The sequence below is a fragment of the Sturnus vulgaris genome, chromosome 7 (assembly GCF_052056855.1).
Source record: "Sturnus vulgaris isolate bStuVul1 chromosome 7, bStuVul1.hap1, whole genome shotgun sequence".
Classification (NCBI taxonomy): domain Eukaryota; kingdom Metazoa; phylum Chordata; class Aves; order Passeriformes; family Sturnidae; genus Sturnus; species Sturnus vulgaris.
Window position 1 is genome coordinate 25655471 of NC_142249.1, and position 20792 is coordinate 25676262.

General features: G+C 55.5%; 2 protein-coding genes across 14 annotated transcripts; one reads left to right on the forward strand and one right to left on the reverse strand.

Moving 5' to 3' along the window:
- Positions 1-62: 62 nt before the first annotated feature.
- DNAJB2 (DnaJ heat shock protein family (Hsp40) member B2) lies at positions 63-5550 on the reverse strand. Of its 13 annotated transcripts, none has more exons than XM_014888103.2 (10): positions 5410-5550; positions 4463-4551; positions 3276-3385; positions 2795-2848; positions 2554-2670; positions 2292-2381; positions 2060-2165; positions 1856-1926; positions 1386-1607; positions 63-455 (listed from the first exon to the last, which is right to left on the reverse strand). In XM_014888103.2, the coding sequence occupies exons 2-10, from the start codon at positions 4525-4527 to the stop codon at positions 445-447; spliced, it is 846 nt and encodes a 281-aa protein (XP_014743589.1). In that variant the 5' UTR covers positions 4528-4551; positions 5410-5550; the 3' UTR covers positions 63-444. The 13 variants fall into 13 exon arrangements, with proteins under 13 accessions (XP_014743589.1, XP_088024292.1, XP_014743588.1 ...); XM_088168166.1 differs by having other exon boundaries at positions 1096-1607; XM_014888102.2 differs by having other exon boundaries at positions 2554-2673.
- A 10435-nt stretch (positions 5551-15985) lies between these two features.
- Positions 15986-19987, forward strand: LOC148223219 (tubulin alpha-5 chain-like). Its single transcript, XM_088168173.1, has 4 exons — positions 15986-16167; positions 18233-18455; positions 18589-18737; positions 18922-19987. The coding sequence occupies exons 1-4, from the start codon at positions 16165-16167 to the stop codon at positions 19891-19893; spliced, it is 1347 nt and encodes a 448-aa protein (XP_088024299.1). The 5' UTR covers positions 15986-16164; the 3' UTR covers positions 19894-19987.
- Positions 19988-20792: the final 805 nt, after the last annotated feature.

A 20792-nucleotide genomic window follows, 5' to 3' on the forward strand; every position in this document is an offset into this window, starting at 1 on the left:
CACCTGCAGGCAAACATGAGAACCCTGCATCCCCAGCCCAGAAAGACCTCACAGGCAGAAGCTACTGCAAACAGGTTTATTGACAGCTGTTAGCAGAAGGGGGTCAGAGAGGGGGGGCTACAGCAAGGAGGGGGGCAGAGCCCAGCCCTGCTGGCTGAGCCCAGCCATGCTGCCCCTCGCTGCGTACAGCCAGCATCCCCCAGCAGCCTAATCTACAGCAACCCCCATCAGCCCCCTCTCCACCACCCTGTGGTGCCCAGGGCTTCTCCCCCCAGCCCCAGGTATTGCTCGGCCATAAGCCCTGCCATGCCCCCCCTCACCGCATCCCACGGAGCCAGAGAGTGCTGGGGGAAGGGGGTGGCAGGGGATGGCCGTGCAGGGAGAAAGCGGAGTCCTGGATGGGAGAGCCTCCGTGGGCGTGCGCGGTCCCCGGGCGCAGCAGCCTCAGAACACACCTGGGGAGACAAGCGGAGGGGGGTACACAACAGCACCTGTGAAATCCTCCTCGGCCAAGGGCTGGGGAGAGGCAAGGATGGAGGGAAGAAGGTCCCAGGTGGAGGAGGAAGACAGCCAAGGCAGAACTACGGGCAATGAAGAGGGCAGAAACACTTGTGAACATCATGGAGGGTCACTGCTGCAGTGGGAAGCAAGGAGGGACAGTGCCCCGGAGGGTGTGCAAGGCATACGGGAGGGACTGAGCAAGCAGAGTCTGCAAGGAGACACGGGAGGAGGGAGTACAGGCAGGAACAACAGCATCCAGAGGGAAGAGACAAGACACAAGGCACCAAGCAGAGGCTACGTGCGCAGCCCTCCTTGCAAGGAGGAGAGCTCAACTCGGCACTCCCCGCAGCCTGGGCAGGGGCAGGCTGCAGCCGGGGAGGCACCTGCTGGAGACCCTGCCCACCTGCAGGGCTGGCAGGGAGAGAGGGGCAGGCACAGTCAGAGTATGCCTGCCCATGAGGCCTTCATGCTTCCAAGAGCCAGGGCAGGAAGCTGCCCCTCTTCCTGGGACCCCATCAAGGGGGCCCCTATTCAAGCTACTACCTCCAAGTCTGGGAGCCTCCAACACTGGGATGCCACTAGCCATCCACTCACCTGAGCAAGGAGGCAGGGCAGAAGAGACCCCCTCCTTTGCTAGGGGAGGCAGGAGCTGAGTTCCAAGCAGTGAGACTCCACCCCTGCTTTCCTCTCCCTGCCCCACGCTCAGAGCAGGGGGCAGTGCCACAGCTTCACTTTGGGGGCAGGTTCGTGCCCCTCTGTAGCAGAACTGCTGGCCCCCAGTGGCTCCTGCTCCAGCCTCCCCCGGGCACCACGGGCTCTGCGGGTGGAGGACGGGCTGCTCTGGCTGCCCCCTGGTGCCGACAGGGAGCCGGGGCTGTGCCCACCTGCTTGGTGGTGCCCCGCAGCTTCCATCTCAGAGAGGCTGTAGGCCATGGCCAGCTGTAAGTCCTCATCCTCGTCCTCGCTATCCGTGTAGAGGCAGACAGGTGAGGAGCTCGAGGTCTGGTGTGGGGCCTGTGCTGGTGGTGAGGGGGGCCGTGGCCTGGTGAAGGCTTGCTGCTCCCGCCGGCTCAGCTCCAGCCCCAGCGCCATGTCATCAGGAACACCTGTGGGGACAGGGGCAGGGGTTGGGGGACTCATCCACTCCAGCTCCCCAAAGCTGGTGTGGGCCCCTGGCACCTCCAACCCACCCCACCAATCCTTCAGAGCAGAGCTCCAAAACAGGGCCAACCAAGGCTCAGTCCAAAACAAAGCCTGGATGCAGCACCTCTGTCCTAGTTTAGACAACCTCCCAGACATCCCAAAGGGAAAAGGTGCAGATCTCAACAACTCAGAGTGCAGTGCCACTTCTCACCATCAATGTGGATCGACTTCAGTTCCCCATCCTCCTCCACTTCCACCCGCTCCCGTCCATTCTCAATAATCCTGCAGACAGACAGAGAAACAGATGGATGTCAAGGACCATGCAGCCAGTGCACCACAGCAGGAAGTTGCAGGGTCAGAGGCCTGCTGATGGAGGGAAGTCTGTGGGAGCAAGGTGGGTTGGCACTGCCCTCACCTCTTGGTGGTGATACGCCTGCCATTAACAAATGTGGTGGAGGTGGAAACAGAGCGGAAGCCCAGTCCTGCATCTGCACCAGAGCTGAAGGATGAGGCGAAGAAATCTACAGAAGGGAGCAACAAGGTTGGTGCCAGGGTGGGTGGCAAGAGGAGGGCAGGGGACAGACTCTGCACAGGGGAACATGGTGTTCTAGGACTCCCCTGCTGGGAGGAATGGCAGCATCTCCTACCTGAGGATCCTGGGAAGGGAGAAAAGAAGTGGCCTCCCCCATGGTGCCGGGGGCCAGGTCCTCGCAGCTCAGAGAAGGGCATCATGTCATCTGAAAGGCAGGGCCCCCCAACAGCATTACCCCATCACCTTGGTGAACCAGAAGCAGGGCACTGATGTGGGAACCCTCTGCCAGGGCCAGCCGTCAGCTCTGTCCCCAAGCTCAGTGGCTGCCTCACGGACAGAGAGATGCCCAAGAGTCAGCCCCCCCACCCCACACGCACCAAAGAATTCAGCAAAGGGGTCTCGTCCGCCAAAGAACTCCCGGAAAACGTCATGAGCGCTGCGGAAGGTGAAGGTGAATTCGGGGGCCCCAGCACTGGCCCTAGAGCCCCCTGGTCCTGCTGGAGAGAAGACACTCAGTGTTAAATGGAGTCCTGGGTGACGTCTCCCCTGAAGGGAGCACACCAGGTCTTCAGACAGGGATGTATCCAGAGCTGCACTAACTCCTAGGGCCCTACTCACCTGCTCCCATGAGTCCATCCTTGCCATAGCGGTCATAGACATCGCGCTTCTGCTCTGGAAGAAGAAAGGGGGCTGCAAGAAATCTGGCTGCCAGGTGGGAACAGGAGCACTGACACTTCTCCCAACCAAGGGAGGTGCAGAACAGCAGGGAGCAAGAAGAGGCGGTTGGCACAAGCCCCTACCACCCCAGCACTGCACCCAAACCCAAGTAAGACCCCTGGGCAAGAATGCAAAAGCTTCAGCCTCACTGGAGAGATCACACTGCGGATGCCAACAGCTCAGCATCTCTCCCAAGGGCTGTTCTGGGAGACGTGTGAGGAAGTAAACAAGTCCCACAAATTGTGTGGTAAAGCTGTAGGGACGCACTGCCTCCTGGGGACAGCCAGGGATGCAACCTGGGTGAGCCCAGAAGTAGGATATCCCAGTGTGAACAGTCCCAAGGGTGGACACACACATACAAGACGTGACTGTGGCCTCTTACTGTCTGACAGTACTTCGTATGCCTCGGCGATCTCCTTGAACCTCTGCTCAGCATACTCCTTGTTGTCTGGGTTTTTATCCGGGTGCCATTTCAGTGCAGCCTTCCTGTACCTGCACAGAGGGGCAGTGATGGGCACACAACAGTCCTTGGGCTCTTGGGCCAGCAACCCCCATCTGGGCATGCACTTCCCAGCCTGTGGGCAGGGGCACTCCAAGCCCACTTCACCCAGCACCCTACAGCCTCAGGCATGGAACAGGAGCTTCCTGGATTAGTTCTGCCCCCCCGAGAAGAGTATGTGTTTTCATATATAAATATATATATTCATGCATACACATACCAACACACACAGACTAAACAAACAAAACAGAAATTACCCCACAATTGCAGCATGACCACTGCAGTGCAACGTGTGCCCACCTCAGCTGCCCTCATTGATGGCTCTGGACAATGCTCACAGGTTTGTTCTGGAGCCTTCATGGGCTCCACCGTGAGTGTGCATGGACCAGGGGTTGCTAGGGGCCCCCTGGGGCCAGGAGAGCACCAGCAGCCCTCTCCTCCCCACTGCAGCTAGCTAGGTTTAACCCATGCTTCCCAGCTTCTCCCACTCACTCCTGGGAATCCTCCCATGGAGACTTCTGCCACCTCTTGGCAAGCCAGCAAGCCACTGGCATTCCCCTCAGGCAATGCCTCACCCTGGTGAGAGCAGTAACACCAGGCAGCAGTTGTAGAGACTCAGGAGGCTCTGTCAGCTCCCCAGTAGTACCTGGGGCACAGCACCAATCTGCCCACAGGGCCCACATCCCAGGGGACATGCTGCTCTTCACCCTGTGACCTCCAGTCCCCTGACTTTGATGCCAGCAGAGTCCCTGTGCCCCAACCATCTGCCATCCCTGCATCCTATGGCAGAGAAAAAGAGAGGAGCCTCCAAACTCCACTGAGACTCACATCCAGCCCCAGGCTGACAGCAGGAAGAAAGGGACCAAACCCCACCAAAAGATGCCTTTGTACAGCAGCAAAGCCCAACCCCACTCTGGCATCCATACAAAGGAAACAAAGGCTGAATTGTCACCTCTAGAACTGGGCCCTGTCCCCACCGGCCCGAAGGGAGCCCTTGCCTTGCAGGCACCAGGTGGGGGTGGCTTGAGGGACTCTGCCTCACAGGCAGAGGCACGCTGCCATACACTTACGCCTTCTTGATGTCCTCAGCCGTGGCATTGCGGCTCACCCCCAGCGCTTCGTAGTAGTCGACCATGACGTGAGCTGTCCCACGGGGTCACTATGGGGGCAGAACGCAAAGTCAGGGGTCCACAGGCACAGCCTGGTAGTGCTGAGTGTGGGACAGCAAGGGCAGTCTGCTTATCCTCTTCAGCGTCCCGGCCACCCCACTGCCTCCCGAGAGCAATTCAGTGCCACGCCATGCGCAGCTCCCCAGCACCCTGCCCACACCTCGGCCACCTGGGAGCACCTACAGCCTCGATCAGGGGCCCTTTGGCTCCTGCCGCACCGCCGTCCCGCCGGCGTCACCCCACCTTGAACAGGCAGGGGGAAGGGGTCCCCGCAGCCGGCGCCGCTCCCTGCCAGCCTCCCCCGGGGCTCAGTCGCTGGGCGGGGGGACAGCGGGAGGGCACAGCCCGCTAAGGTGCTTAGCGGCTGCAGCGGATTAAGGGCTCAGCGGGGACCCTTCCTGTCCCCGGGCACGCCGGGACACTTCCATCGGCCGAACCGCTCCGGGTGGGAGACAGGAGCACAACGCGGCCGCTGCAGCCCCCCGCGATCCCCCGGGCTACCGTCCCACCCCCGGTACTCGCCCCCGGCCCGTGAGTCCCAGCTGACGGGAGGGCGGTGCTGGCGCTGGCACCGGCACCAGTACGGCGGCACTGGGACCGCCCCCCGGCCCGGCTGTAAACACGGCGCTCCCGGGGCCACCCGCTGCTGCTGGAAGTTTCCGCACCCCGCCCCGCCGCCACCGCCGGGCGGCCCTGGGCTGCGGCCAGCGGATCTGGGGCACCGGGAGGGGCGGCGGTGGCAGCACAGCAACGGACAGCGCTGGCCCCGCTCCCCCCGTGCGCCGCGGGCCGCCGCTCCCCGATGGCCCCTTGAGCTCCGCTCCCCCCCGTCCCGCCCCGGTGCCCACCTGAGCGCCGCCGCCGAGCCCTCCCCGCCCGCCCGGGCCGCCCGCGGCCGGTGTCGCGCGTCCCCCGTGGCCGGGCCACCGCGGGCCTGGAGGCGGCTCCGTTGCGTGACGGGCGGCGGCCGCAGCCAACCGCGGCGTCTGACGTCACGGCCTCGCCGCTCGCCCGGTGACGTCATGGGAGACGGATTGGAGCAGGAGCGCGGTCGCTCCGCCGATCGCCCCTTCCTTCTCAGCCCGGTCTCCGTCCCCGCGCCTGCTCTTCCGCTCGCAGGGCCGCGCCTGGGCCCGGGACAGTGCCAGCAAGGTGCGGATGTGGTGGCATCGACCTCTACGGCTGGTGCCGGTGCTGACAACGCACCCCACCGGGGCACGGCTGCAGCCGGGGCAGCCCCCGGCGCCGCTGGCTGCCCGCCGAGTCAGCTGCCCGGCCGGTCCCGCCGGGAAGGAGGAGCCGGCCGGAGGGGACAGCTGAGGTGACTCAGCGCTTTGTCGGGGCGGGGGACGTGACGGAGCGCAGCTTGCCAGACTGCCAGGCACAGGTCCCTGCCGCTGTGGCACCACTGTGGCACCAGCAGCCGGGAGCTCCAGGGTACCCAGGACCCCGGAGAATCGGGATCATGCACTAGGAGCTACGCTGTTGACTTTTCTCGTTCATGGCCCCTGCCTGGACAGCTGCTGCAGAGGGGTTGTGCTCACCCATTCTCAGGGTCCTTGCTCAGGGCGGTCTTGCTCACCTGCACCTCTGAATGTGTCCTCACCATGGAGATCTATGATTCCCTCTTGCGGCCTGGATGGGTAAAGGAGGGAGCTTGGTCTCCCTGCAGGGTCAGAGCGTTTTGGATCCACTGCCACACCTACACCACAGCTGGAATCTTCCTCTCCTCCCATAGATTCCTAGCTGGCAAACCTGGCAGAATGAGGAGGCCTGAGTCTGAGACAGGCCATTCCCAGTACTCCTCAGGGACAAGTTTCAGGACAGATATCCCCGAGAAAACCCGTCCCCAGCAATAAGTCGTGCACCTGGGGTGGATGAAATGCCAAGGGCATCATTTCGTGGGCCAAAGGCATTTCTCTCTCCAAGGGATGGGAGACCCGTCCTCTGATGATTTGATGATTTCCTTGAGCAACGGCTTGGAGTATTTCCTGCCACTGGGGATTTTTTTTTCCTGGATGCCATTTCGGCACTGTCCTCCTGTACCTGTTTGCCCATGAGCAGAAAGGGGCTCCCTGAGGGGCTGCTTGTAGCCAGGGCATCCTCCCCGGCTGCCAGGGGCTCTTATTTGGCCCATCTGCCCAGCAATGGGTGCAAAGCCGGCATGGGCACTAGATGGAGCCACAGGCTGCTTCACAGGGATCATGCTGCTGGGAGGGTGAGGAGGAGCAACCAGGACCTAGCCGAGTCTTGGCACCTTGCTTTCCTTTCCTTGGCGTTTGCAGCTGATGTGAGGACAAAGAGGTCTCCGAGATGACATTCAGGTCACTCTGTGCACACCGGTGGGGAGGCCTCTGTGCTGGGATAGGAGAGAACATGCTGGCTGTGAATCTGGAGCCGGGGGAGCACATTGCTGATGCCTTCATGGCAAAAGTTTCCCTCACCCTTGAGATCAGGATATGGAGTGAGGAGGATTGACACCTCTCCAGTACTCTTAGGAGAGGCAGTGGAGAGTTGGGCAGTAGCCCACCACAGCACTGATAGGAGAGAAGGTGTCTACCAACCACGCCTCGTCCCAGACCTACCACAGTCACTCTCCTACTCAAACCTGGCAGCAGCCAAATAAAAGCAGCCCACCACCCACTGTTGCCTCACCTTCAGCTGCAGCACCCTGCCCTCTTTACCTGCCCATTCCTCCTAGGTCTGCCTGAAGTCCTGATTCACCAACCTGGCTCACATCAGCTTCAAATAAAGCACAGGCATCTTGAGTGTGTCTCAAGAAGACCCTTATTTCTTAACAAAATTCTGGGGATCGCTGTGTTGCAAGCTTGTTTTCAGCTTTCCAGGGTCTCAAAAATGCTCATGGAATACTATGAGGCTTTCTGAGGAAAGAGGTTTTGGATGAGCATAGCAGGACCCTAACGGACCAAATATTTTTATCCTGGTTACCCAATCTCTCAGGAAGCCAACAGAATTGCATCATAAACCCATGCTATACTATTATGCAAACCACAAATTAAGAGAGATATTTTTTTCAGCACTGCACAACATTTCAGCTTTTGATTTCCACAAGAAAATATAAGCCCTTTCACAGCCTTAACAAAACTGGCAATTATGTACTGAAAAATTGTATTGGCAATTTTTGAGCTATGAAGTGCTCAGCAAGTCATGTGACTTTTGCTCCCCTCACCACACGCGACTGACTCCCTTTCTCTTCTCCCTATTCCCCAAGGGAAGGTCCCCATTCCTTGCAGTGGAGCTGCAGCAGGGAAGGAGCAGGAGCCAAAGCCACTAAGATGGAGTGAGAGGGTTTGAGCAGAGTGAGACAGGCTCCTGGGTGCCATTTCTGTGCCACCTTCCTCTGCCTGACTGCTTCTAGGACAGATGGCGACGGTGGCCATCTCTTGGCCTGGACACAGTGCCGGTGCAGCCCCCTGAAAAGGGGTCAGTGGGAGTCCCAGGGCTTGCTCACCCCTGAAAGGGCTGCATCAGGGTGGGGTCCCCTAAGTGCAGGAGGCTGGTGAAGACATTGCTTGAGCAGGACTCCAGTTTTTAAAATCCGCATTGGTTCTTTTACTCACAGTCCTGCTGTCTCATCCAAACAAACCTGTCCACCCTCGCTGACTTCCTTGCACAGATTATTTCTTCACACCTTCATGTTTTTGATGCTCCACATGTTTGCCTTGGTGGCCAGGCTCTCAGCCACCTGCCCATCTCCTTGTTCACGCTGATCTCATCTCAGCTGGCTGGTTTAGAATTGTACCTTCTAGAGACTGGAAAGAATCCAGGGAGGCAAAGTCATGCAGCTGCTTTTAGTTTGCATAGCAGAACAGAGAAGTGAGAAACAGCAAAGTCAGGGTGACTTTCGTTCAAGCAGGGTGATGACTTCGAGCCAGATTTAGCAATGTGACAGACTCAGGCTCTGCCTTGCAGAGATGCTTGCGTGTGCTGACAGTGGGGCTGCTGCCCCAGCCAAAACCCAGGCAAAACTGAGGTGCTTGCAGATTTTAAATCAACAGAATCAGAGGCTGGCAGAAGTGGCAGAAGCCCATGACTAAATAGGTTATCCATGATGAGCAGGCACAGAGACTCAGGGAGCAGCTGAGCCCCATGGCAGCAGGGTTTTGCTCCCATCCCTGGCAGGGTTGGTGACAGGTTGGGCTGGATAACCGTGTGGTGCACAGGAAGAGAACACCAAACTCATCCACGGTGAAGCTGGGAGCTACATGGCCTGGATCAGATCCCAAGGGAAGGGAGATGAAAGATAATGAATAAACTGATACCACACACCCCTCCATATGCTAGGGAACCCTCTAGCTGCAGAGGGGAGCAGAAACTGCAGCTGACACTGGACAAGGAGGGATTCTGTTGTGAAGCAAAACCTCATTTTGCTCATGCACACCAACGTGTCCATGCCCACACTCTCCCAAGCTCCACGACCCTCATGTTCATCTGGCTTGGCCTGGATTTTCTGCAGTGCCTGGTAGGACTGGGGTCACAGACTGTCTGGTCCTCACCTGCCCTCCAGCTACATGCCCAGCCTTGGCCCATTGTCTTCACCTAGGCATGGCTGGAAGGTAAACAATGAGCCAAGCAGGGACAAATAAAAAAGGAGATAAAGCAAGTGCATTTGCATTAGAAGAAGACAAGAAAAAGGAAAAAAGAATGCCAGTAAGTAGTTCTCTATTGTTTTCCATAGCCTCAGTGCCCAACTACCAGTGCAAGAGTGGAATCTTGGAGAATGAGTTCTATGGAGTGCTGTGGATGCAAAGAGAAGACTGCAGTTTGGATGCCATCTGTAACAAACCCGAAAGTAACACATTACCTGCTAAAATCAACATTTGCAGTTTGCCAACCCTACATTGAGGGCATTAGTGGGCCTAACTGAGGGTCTTGCTGTTAAAAATGGCATTTTTCAAACAGAGCTGGGAAAATTGGGGTAATTCCAAAGGACTGAAGAACAGAAATCACTGCAATCATTAAGAAAATAAACTGGTTGACCCAGAAAACTCTAGATTACTGATAATACCAGAAAGAAAAAAATAACAGAAGAATTAATTTTGATTCTATCAGCAGAGAATTAAATACCAAAAAATGTATTTACTACTGATATGATTGTCTCAGGTAAGGAAGGTATTGCTTTGCAAACTTGTCATCACCTTCAGCACGATTACATCTGTCTCATTCAGATCAACGTCGCTGGTATGACATCCTCAATTGGAAGCCGGCAGGAGATAATGATAACAGTATTTGCATAAATCACGACATTGCTGGAAAGAGGGGTGGAACAATTGGTTTTCTGTGTCTGCAGACGAAGGAAGCTCAGAGCTGTTGCCGATGGTCTTTCCAGATCTAATTTTTGTGTTGCCCCTGAATATTTACCTTGGCATGCCAAGCCAAGCCTGTTTTGCACCAGAGGCACCAATAGCAAAGGTGTGCTTTGCTTGTTAGCCAGGAGCTGTACTGCTGAAGGCCTTTGCAGTGGAGATCCCCAGGGCTGATTCACTGTGATAAGAAATGTTTACTAAGAAAAATTTGGGATAATGCTAAACTTGGTAGGGTAGTAACTATTGAAGGGGACAGTTAAATCTCAGAGATGGTTAAGAATTGTGTGATTAAAAGGCCACATTACAGGAAAATTGCTTGAAGTAATTAATTTGAGAATTTTAGGAAGGGGCAGACTTGTCACTTATTACTCTGTACATCCTCTTGCCACCCTCACACTTTATCAGCAGCAGTCTGGGATTCATTTCAAGACCATTGATCAAACCACTGAAACCAGCGGTGCCTGGCAGGAATCCCTGCAGAAGCCCAGCATCTCTTTGCTGATGATTCACTGTTGCCAACCAGCACTTGGGTTCCCCTGGCTGCCTATCCAAGCACCACACCTTCCTCACAGCAAGCCAGTTACATCCCTGCCTTTTTTCCTGAGCAGACCTGTCACCTTAATAATTGAAACCACGATTGTTTGTCAGGTGGGTCTTCCATGTTAATCAGCACCTAATAAGGATGCTGAGGGTGCCCCAACATATGCAGGAGTGCTTGGTGCCCAGCTCTTGCCAGACTCTGCATCCTCCTGCCTGGGAAGTGGTAAAGCTCTCTAGAATGTGTCCAATGCCAGGCTATTAAGTGTCAGAAGGAGAGTCAGGCTGTCCAGACCACACCATCACAGGGAGGGCACAGCAGCCCTAGTTGTGCTCGGGATGCCAGGAGATGGCTTGTCCTAATGAGGAGGGCCACATTAAGCATGAAAATTCAGCAGATTGGAGCTCTGAGACCTTGCAACAGGGAAATTCTGCCAAATAGCTGTTATTTCACATGCACATCACTGTGTTATTTTGCAGCCTCACATCATCTGGCTTGACTCTGCTAGGAAGCTCTCAGATACGTGTTTGAGCCAGGCATCCTCAAGATGCCCATTGAACTCAAGGTCTCAGCCCAGTGACTTGAGGCCACCGGCTCCCAGCACCCAGGCTCTGGGAGGAGCAGGGAGGACAGCCCTTGTTTCGCAATATCACACTCTCTCTGCACACAAACAGCTCCGGGCAGGAGCGCCCTGGGATCCATTACCCAGCCGAGTTATTAAATGCATCTTTTATCACATTAACTGTTTCCCTCTGACATTCAACGGTGCTTGGCCAGCTGCCAGCACCTCCTTTCCACTTTTAACAACTCTACAGCAATCCCCAAAATTCCAGGCTAGTTTCTCCAGGCCCAGCTCTGCCCTTGCTTGCCCTGGGGCCAACAAGCTGCTTGCATTACTGAGCAACTCACTTCCACGTGTAAAGTAAAACAGCTTGCAGACGTCTCTCCAGTCATGGGATGCTCAACTGCCCTCCAAAGGCCAGGAAACAGAAGGCCCATCATCAAGAAGCTTCTGTGACAATAAATCTGTAATAAATTCTCTGATAGGAATTGTTTCCTTTCCCAGTGGGTGCAGGACTGGCCCACCTGGCTGTGGTTTATGTACCTCAAAGGAGGGGGTGCACCTGCAGAGCTGCCCCATGTGAATCTGCTATGTCCCCTCTGCTGCCCAGGGGCTCAGCTGCAATCCCACAGGCAAGGCACTCCCCCTGGGAGCAGGGGAAGTGGTGGCTGCTTCTTGCCCCATCACTGCAGCTCACAGGCATGTCTTTGGCATTGCGACACAGCTGGCCACAGCTTTGTTGCAATTCTGAGAACTTGTAAGACAGGAAGACCAAAAGGGCTGGGCATGAAGACATCACCATGCCTGCTACACTTCTATCTGGTGTATGGAGAGGCCCTTCAGCCTTATGGGGTAACCCATATCCCTTCAGGAGTTCCTACCATCACACAACCTTTCAGAATCCATGCACTTCTATTTCCAGGTATTCCTGCACTGCTTTTATCATCACCAGCTCTGGGAGCTGATGGAAAATAGGAAAAGCATCACTGGCACCTCCACAGAAGCCCATCAGCACTGCACACAAGTATTCCCTGAGAATATGGGGCCACCTCAGCAGGCTCAGTCTCTCTGTCACCTGCCTGGAGGCAGATTGTTCACACCAGGCATGCTCAGAATTCTGACATGAAGTCACTGCAATTAAACAGGTGAGGTTTTATTTTGCTCCCGTGGGTGTGAAGCTGCCTTTCCCAGGACATGAAGAAAGGCAGGTGACATCGACAGCCAGGGCAGCTGGCTCTGACCCACGAAGGCTGCTCACCCAGGGCCTGCTGTGCGTGAGAAAGAGCTCGTTCCAACTTGTCTGACAGCCCCTTTTAGCCTCGCAGGTTGGGGCTTGGCTTGTGGGGCTGCCTGTGTCCTGGGGAGTGCCTCCCTGCTCTTGCCACTGCCCTGTGATTCAGGGCTTAGTACCGTAGCGAGATCTGGAATTAGCTTTATTGTTTCTGTACCGAGGCACACGCTCTGGGCTATGTAGCAGGCGTTGCACAATTGACTTCATTATATCTGAACCAGCAATTATGCTGCTGTTGCTCAGCTGCAGCAGAGAAAACTTCTGTCAGATCACTACCATGCCCTACATCCCAGCAGGTCTCTAGGCGTAAATGCCACACACAGATTGCTGAAGATGTTCAAGGAGGCCTTTATTGAGTCTCTGCTTGGTCTTTTGATACTCCCCATTCTTTCCTTGCAGTCTGTGACATCTAGCCTTCCAGTCACCCTTCTTTCTCATCTCTGATCAGCTCTACCTACTCCAGATGAAGGATGAGGTATTCAGAGGGCCTTTTCTGCCCTAGACAAGGCATGCAAATTTTAAGGAATGGCAAAGGGAGTATTTTCTGCCCATCTCCATGCTGTGCTTGAATTTTTCAGGGTGGCAAAGAATGTCCAAAATGCTGCCATAGTAGAACCACAGCAGCACTCAGGCGTACGATGCTGGGCCATCACCAGGAGCCAGCTGTGCTTTAGGGACCCTGCACAATGGCTCAGTGGGATACTGCTGAAGCAGTTAGCATCACAAAGGTCTTGCTTGAACTCACATCTGCAACATGCAGTCGAGCATCATGCTTTCAACAGACTTATTAGTTTCACCAGCCAGCCTTGTCCAGCCTGTGACACTGCTGGAGAGCAAACTGCCCAGGGCACGGATGGGCTGGAGGTACATCCTGGCTTCTCCATCCTCCCCACCTGACCAGGCTGCTAAGAGGATTAAGGGCAGGGCAAGGACAGAGTGAGGGGTAAGCAGGGCAAGCATGATACAACCTCTTTGGGAAGCTCCTGGCTGAGGTTAGAGACACAGACAGGAGCCGTGTTTCTGAAGCACCTCTCACCATCTGGTGTTTGCTTTTAAAGTGGAGGTCACAATGGGCTTCCTTGCCAAACCCATAGCACAGCTGTGCTCTCTTCTACCTTCCCATAAGGCCATGTCCCCAAACTGCCCTGTGACACTGTTTGCTCTGCCTGGAACAGCTGGGGTGGAACTGAGGTCTGAAAACTGGGAACAATAGTTTGGACTTCCCTCAGCAAAGAGAGCAGGGAACTGGGGTGTGGATGGGAGGTACCAAGCTGGGCTGAACTCATCTCCTCCCCACTTTCAGCTCTGGGTGCTTTAGGTGTGGCAGTCTTTAACATACTTCTGGAAGACAGCTATATGAGAGGCTTTGTTTGGGTAACTGCAAGCTTTGCTCACAGGTGTTCCTGTACCAGCAGGTACCTGCCAAGAGCTAGCTGGTTTCCAACAGAGGCAAGTAGGGGCTTCCCCTGCAGTGGGCAGGGCTCTGCCCCTCAGGTATCTTCAACGTTTTTCCCATCTTTCAATAAAGAGGTAGTTGAATTCTGACTCTATAGCCTAGAATTTTCCTTGCTTGCTATTTGCATCTCTCTGGTTGCTGATGCAGGGTCTGAGCATCGACAAAAATGTTTCCTGAGCAATTCTTGTAATCTTGTGATTTCTGACGTTGTCTAAAAACATTTGCAGGGTCTTCTTAGATGTGTGGTTAACATCTCTGTAAGGGAGAGGTCGCCTCAGGACAAATCCAGCCAGAGTGAGCTCAGCCTCCACTGTGTGCTTTCAGGCTGCTGCTACCAGCATCTGGCAGGCTGCTGAGCAGTTAGGCACTGAGAAGATGCAGCCGATTGGTGCTCCCTGGATTTAGCCAGATGTTCTTAAGCATTTCAAAAAAAGCTTAGACATCTGTTTGGGCATGTCAGATCAGAGGCACATGAGGGTGCACAGCTCCAAATGACTCATGGCTCTCTTGTCAGTCATTCCCACTCTGATTGTCCAACAAAACAGCATCTGAGTGGGTATTTTCACTGTGAACACGCATTTGCAGCAATGACAAATCAGGGACATTTCACTCTCAACTCTCCACCGCCATGGTGCATAAACTCATCCAGGAATCTCTTGAAGTATCACGAGATTTTGCACCCCTAGGTACCACCAGATTGTTATGCAAATCTTCAGAATTTGGGTGAACTGTACAGCCTGAATTGTTGCTCACTGCCTAGCTCTGCTTCCAACCACACTGCAAGGCATTCGTGCTATAAATGCCCCAGAATTCATTGGCACTGTGGAATTAAGGAGGGTTCTAGGACACACCCAGTGAGAAGTGACTCCCTGGCATCCACTACTCATTGCTGTGAACACCTTGGTAAAGATTTTCACGGTGAAGATGATACCATCACTCCTTTTCACTCCAATTAACTTCTGGGGCTCAAATTTTGATGCCTCAGTGCTGCCAATTACTCTCTCACTCGCATGGACTGTCTGCATCAGCATGGTCTATGTTATCTAGTGATCTCTGAGGTCACTCAAAGGACATTTATACCACAGGGAGGCATTTCCAGAGTTATCCAGTCACCACAGAATCCTGTGCAGGTTCAGCAGCACTCACTACCTGGGGCATCTCTGTGGAAAAAAAAAATCCTCAATATTTTCCCATCAACTTGATTAAACCCACTCTGATCCTCTGGCTCAGTCATTTCTGCAGGCCTCAGAAATGTGTTGCTTAGACACCAGCACAGGCTTTGCAGCAGCACTCTTTAAGTCACTTTACACACTCTCATCAGTGAAGGTGACACTTTCCAGGTGACCCAAGCACAAAGAAAGGCTATTGTAGGTGGATAATTTAAGTCCAGCTTTCAACTTTCAGATCAAGCTGAGAGATGACAGCACTTTTCAGTGAAAACTCATTAAGTCAGAGCACTGAGGCAGATGCAGGACTGGTTCTGCACCACAGCAAATACTTTGAGTATTTTGGAAGGGGTAGGACACATTATTCATTGTAGTAAGGCCAGACATCAGTGAAGTCACTGTAAACTCCAATAAAAACCCTCCAAGGTGCTCCAAGCTCTACACTCACTATTCATTTCATAAAGCTTTGTAAAATCAGACCAAACCAGTGAAGGTAATGCAGAACCAGGATGGAGAAGTAGCCCTTCAGCAGGCAGGGCTTTCAACACAGCCCTGGGGCACAACTGTTCTTGAGGGGTTTGACACAAAGGACAGGACTGTTTTCCTGCTTTTTTTTTTTTCGTTGATCTCCAAAGAGGTTAGGAAAGTTTGGGCTCATCTCTGAAGAGCTTCCTCTACAACGTTTCCACCAGAAAATCTCCCAGGTGTTTTTCAAGAAGCCTTGGGTGGCTGCCAGAGACCTGGCTCACTGCTTGCTCAAGGATCACATCAGCACCTAAGCCCACCAGGAGGGAAGACCTGGGCCAAGTTCTTGGCCGGCTTTCCTGCTTCAACCCCCGAAGTCTCTCCTGGTTAGTGACTGGATGGTGTCTTTCACCAGCAGGACACCAAGCTGGAAGGTGCCATCTCTGTTCCTCAGCAGAACCCCTCTGCCAGGACTGGCAAGCATAGTAGGAACAACATTTATGCCCCACTGCCCTTTCCTCGAGGGGACCCCCGACTCTCCCGCGCCCCAGTCAGGGGATGCTTGCCCCGAATGCCCCACCAGTGCACCTCGCCAGGGAGCACAGCCTCATCTATGCAAATCCATGCAAATATGCGCAACGCACGCAAACCTGAGGAAGCGCTTGGGGCTGTCTGGGGCAGAGCGGCCCGCCCCGGAGCGCCGGTGCCGCCCCCGGTATAAGGCGGCGGCGCGGCCGTCCCGGAGCGCGGAGCTGCGGCAGTCCGGGGACAGGCGGGTCGTGCGGTAGCGGCGGCATCATGGTGAGTGCCGGCCCTGGCTGCTCTCTCCCTCCGGCCCCGCGAGTGCTCCCCGGAGTGGGATGGGGTCCCCGTGGCTTCCCGGGAGGGCTCTGCCGGGAGCCCAGAAGTGCGGGCAGCTGCCGACGGGAGCGCCCGCTGTGCTTGCCCTGCCTTTACCTGGCATCAGTCTATTTCTGAGCCGCTCCCTCCTCGGGTCTCAGCAGCCTCCTGTCTTTGAGCATCCCCTTGTATCCGTAGCAAGGAGGCCACCAGCGAGCCCCGCCGCCTGCGGACGCCGGCGCTCGGGCGGACACGTCGCCTCATCCCTCTCCCACTTTTAATAGTGTCGGTTCCTGCCCGTACCCGGTACCATCCCCGGCGGGGAGTTCGCCCCGTCTGCCAGCCGCCCAGGCTGCCGACCCACAGCTGAGCTCCGGCAGTAAGCTGTGGCTTCCTTCACCCACTGCCCTGCTCCAAGGGTCGGCATCACTGTGGGTGGGCTTCCAGGCTGCCCTGCGGCCGTGGTCCTGCGGCGATCTCTGGTTCATGAGCTCGCCAGCTGCCCTGGAGAGCATCCCAGCCCTAAGGTTTCCCAGGCACCCTGCCTGCTGTCCCGCAGAGCCATGCTCCCAGCCCTTCCTGTGCCAGACTTTGCCGTGAAGAAGACAGAGTCTGCTGGCTGGTGACCAGCATTGCTGCGTGCTGGTGCTGCTGGGCTCTGCCCAGCCTATTGTCAGCGCTGGGTCCCACAGAGCCAGTCCTGGCTGCTGCTTGTTGTTGGGATGAAGTGCAGTGAGCAGCATAACCCTCTGCCACCCCCACGCTGATTCACAAGGTCCTTTGCCAGGGAGGAGTTCTCTCTCATCTCCTCTTCCTTGAGGTGCTTGCATCTGTGCCAAGTGTTTTCTGTGCCGTTCTATAGAGGATCCTGGAAGACTTACCTCAGGTCTTAAGTCCTCAGGTCTTACCCTTGGCTCCTTGTGTTACACAACGTTTATGGACCTGCTGGAAGGGATAGGTGGGGTATTGCTTTGCTCTTCTTGCACCTCAGCTTTGGGAAAGGTGAGGAGATGGGCTTCTGCCTCTCACCATGGGTATCAAGGGCTTATCTTTTTGCCATCCCTCACTGTCACTGATGCCTCTGAAATGCAGCACTGAAAGCACTTCAGATGCGGAGTGCCAGGACGTGCTGCATCCTGTGCAACTTCATGGGACAGCAGTCATTGCCCTGCTCCTGAGTGTGAAATGGCTGGTTCCACCGGCTTCCTGCCAGCTGACTCATAGTGGGGCACCATGGCTCTGGAAATCCGGTTTGATTCGGATGCTCCTCTGCCTCAGTTGTGCCTGATGACGCATCCAAGTCCTTGGCAACAGCAGGTCTAAGGCACTGAGTACTTAAATTCTTAGCAAAAGAACTGCAGGCTCTGGGGTGCCTCATCTGAAGGGAGTGAGGTAGCAGAGGCCACCTCCACCTGGCTTCTCCTGAGGGACATGAGACTAGCCTTGAAGCTGTGAACTAAGAGACCCTCCCACCTCAGCCTTTCCATTGACTTAAAAAGTGCAGCTAACGCTTCCTCCTCCTCCAGAGCTAATTTAGGGAAGCTGAGCCTCAGAGCATGGCAACCATTCATGTTTGTAAGTCCCTCCTCTTGCTGGGCACCCATCCTCAGTGCCTCAGGTCCCAGTGTCCTGGTGGTGCTCTGCCATATCAATCTCCAGCTCTGTTGTTGGAATTGCCAGATGCTCCCTGGCCTCAGCCCTTAAGCCATATGGATATTTGGGCAATGGAGAAGATGCTCACTGGATGCTATCCAGGGCTGTGGGTGAGGCCAGTCCAGGGGATGGTACTGGGCTCCTGCAGATGGCTCTCCATCTCCTTGGACCCCTGAGGTGGTCACTGCAGTGAGGAGAGGCAGACCACTAGAACTGGGAGAAAGCAGCAAATTGGAATGGACACAGGGCACAAGGGCAATGTGGCTTGCCCAAGCTGGCAGGGGCCAGAGCTGCCCTTCCAGGGCTGTGCACATCCTGCAGTGATTGTATTTCTGGTCTCTGCCGGGATCTGACTCTGCCTCCCCCTCCCCAGCGTGAGTGCATCTCCGTCCACGTCGGCCAGGCCGGCGTCCAGATGGGCAACACCTGCTGGGAGCTGTACTGCCTGGAGCACGGCATCCAGCCCGACGGGCAGATGCCCAGTGACAAAACCATTGGCGGAGGGGATGATTCCTTCACCACCTTCTTCTGTGAGACTGGTGCTGGGAAGCACGTCCCACGGGCCATCTTTGTGGACCTGGAGCCCACAGTGATTGGTGAGTGCACCCTAGTTGGGCAGTGATAATGGTCATTATTTCTGGGAACAACCCATTGCAGGACACTCCCTAGTGGCTCCTGCTACCTTTCCCCAGATCCCGTTAGCAAATCTATTATGCCACTCTCTCCTAGATGAGGTTCGGGGAGGTGTGTACCGCCAGCTCTTCCACCCTGAGCAGATGATCACTGGCAAGGAGGATGCTGCCAACAACTACGCCCGTGGGCACTACACCATTGGCAAAGAGATCATTGATCAAGTGCTGGACAGGATCCGTAAGCTGGTAAGTGACTGCAGAGAGGGGATGTGTCTCCCTGGACTGGGGTCCAACATCATTCAAGGGGTGGGAGCGTGGTGTGAGCTCTGCTGCACCTTAGGAGGAATCTGCAGCTACTCAAACAAAAGTCTGAAACCTCCCTCCAGCCAAGTCAGCAGTTGAGGGGAACCTTACTTCTCTCTCTCCATAGGCTGACCAGTGCACAGGCCTCCAGGGATTCCTGGTGTTTCGCAGTTTTGGAGGTGGCACTGGCTCTGGATTCACCTCCCTGTTGATGGAGCGACTCTCTGTTGATTATGGCAAGAAGTCCAAGCTGGAATTCTCCATCTACCCAGCACCACAAGTCTCCACCGCTGTGGTAGAGCCCTACAACTCCATTCTCACTACCCATAGTACATTGGAGCACTCGGACTGTGCTTTCATGGTGGACAACGAGGCCATCTATGACATCTGCCGCCGGAACCTGGACATTGAACGCCCAACCTACACCAACTTGAACAGACTCATCAGCCAGGTTGTCTCATCCATCACGGCATCACTGAGGTTTGATGGAGCTCTGAATGTGGATCTGACTGAATTCCAGACCAACCTGGTGCCCTACCCTCGCATTCACTTCCCCCTGGCCACCTATGCCCCTGTGGTTTCGGCTGAGAGAGCTTATCATGAGCAGTTGTCGGTATCTGAAATCACCAACTCCTGCTTTGAGCCAGCTAACCAGATGGTGAAGTGTGACCCTCGCCATGGCAAGTACATGGCCTGCTGCCTGCTGTACCGTGGGGACGTGGTGCCCAAGGACGTCAACGCTGCCATCGCCACCATCAAGACCAAACGCAGCATCCAGTTTGTGGACTGGTGCCCCACGGGCTTCAAGGTGGGCATCAACTACCAGCCACCCACGGTGGTGCCAGGGGGGGACCTGGCCAAGGTGCAGCGCGCTGTCTGCATGCTGAGCAACACCACGGCCATTGCCGAGGCCTGGGCTCGCCTGGACCACAAGTTTGACCTGATGTATGCCAAGCGCGCCTTCGTGCACTGGTACGTGGGTGAGGGCATGGAGGAAGGGGAGTTCTCCGAGGCACGGGAAGACATGGCTGCTCTGGAGAAGGATTACGAGGAAGTGGGCCTGGACTCCTATGAGGATGAGGAAGAGGGTGAGGAGTAGAGAAGCCTCAGCCTAAAAAGGACCACGCTCCTTCCCTGTGTTACCTGCAATCCCTTTGCAATAAACCATTTCAGAGCCTCGGTGTCTCCCAGTATCCCCCCAGCTGTTTCGGTTTCTTGCCAGGTCAGGTGTGTGGTGAGTGCTTCAGCCCTGCTACTGGTGCTGCTGTGCTTCCTCCCACTGCTCTGCTCCAGCTTGCTCCCCACATAGGTAAGAGCCCCATACCAGAGGGATATGTCCAGGACACATGGCAGACTCTGGGAAGTTGCTGGAGCATGTCCACCGAAGTGATCTGGAGAAGTGCTGCTGATGGGATAGGAGAAGTACCAAGCTTAGGCATTGGGTCATCTGTGAGTCTGAGAGTACCTTTGCCCTTAGCTTGCCTTGCTCTGCCAGTGCTCTGTCTTCCCCCTGGGGCATGTGGCTCCACTCTGCCTGGCCCAGATCATCTTCTGCTTTGTCCCCATTCTGAGTCCTTCCACTGCCCTGCCTGGTGGTAAGTAGCCCCAGCAACAGCTCCTGGCTCCAGCTGCAAACTAGAGATTTCTGTTACCCATTATCCAGTGTGCTGGTTCCAGAGATTAATTTTCCCTGCTTACCACTAATGCTCGAGCTATATTGACCCACAGAGGCTGTCCTCCCCTGCCCTCCTCCCAGCATGCACCCGTGTCAGCTGGAGGGGAGAGTGGGGGCCATCCCTGGCTTCTGGAGCACAGCCAGGCACTCATCCCACTGCGCAGGGCTGCTGGCACTGCTCTGCTTGCCTCTGACTGGAGTGCCAGGCTCAGACTGAGTGGTGCCTGCTGCAGCTATGCCAGGGCAAGAGTCACTGCCCCTCACACCAGGTGCTGCTCTGATCCATTCTTTATGTCTTGTCTGATTGTGGGAAAAGGAGGGAA

What these genes read in the sequence shown, in the direction of transcription:
- DNAJB2 (XM_088168161.1), bottom strand. Translation starts at nt 4,527, where the DNA reads ATGGTCGACTACTACGAAGCGCTGGGGGTGAGCCGCAATGCCACGGCT. An exon ending in GCTGAGGACATCAAGAAGGC is followed by an intron (nt 3,386 to 4,462) that starts GTAAGTGTATGG and finishes CCCTCTGTGCAG; the next exon opens with GTACAGGAAGGCTGCACTGA. An exon ending in AGGCGTATCACCACCAAGAG is followed by an intron (nt 1,927 to 2,059) that starts GTGAGGGCAGTG and finishes GTCTGTCTGCAG; the next exon opens with GATTATTGAGAATGGACGGG.
- LOC148223219 (XM_088168173.1), top strand. An exon ending in CCTGGAGCCCACAGTGATTG is followed by an intron (nt 18,456 to 18,588) that starts GTGAGTGCACCC and finishes ACTCTCTCCTAG; the next exon opens with ATGAGGTTCGGGGAGGTGTG. An exon ending in TGGACAGGATCCGTAAGCTG is followed by an intron (nt 18,738 to 18,921) that starts GTAAGTGACTGC and finishes CTCTCTCCATAG; the next exon opens with GCTGACCAGTGCACAGGCCT.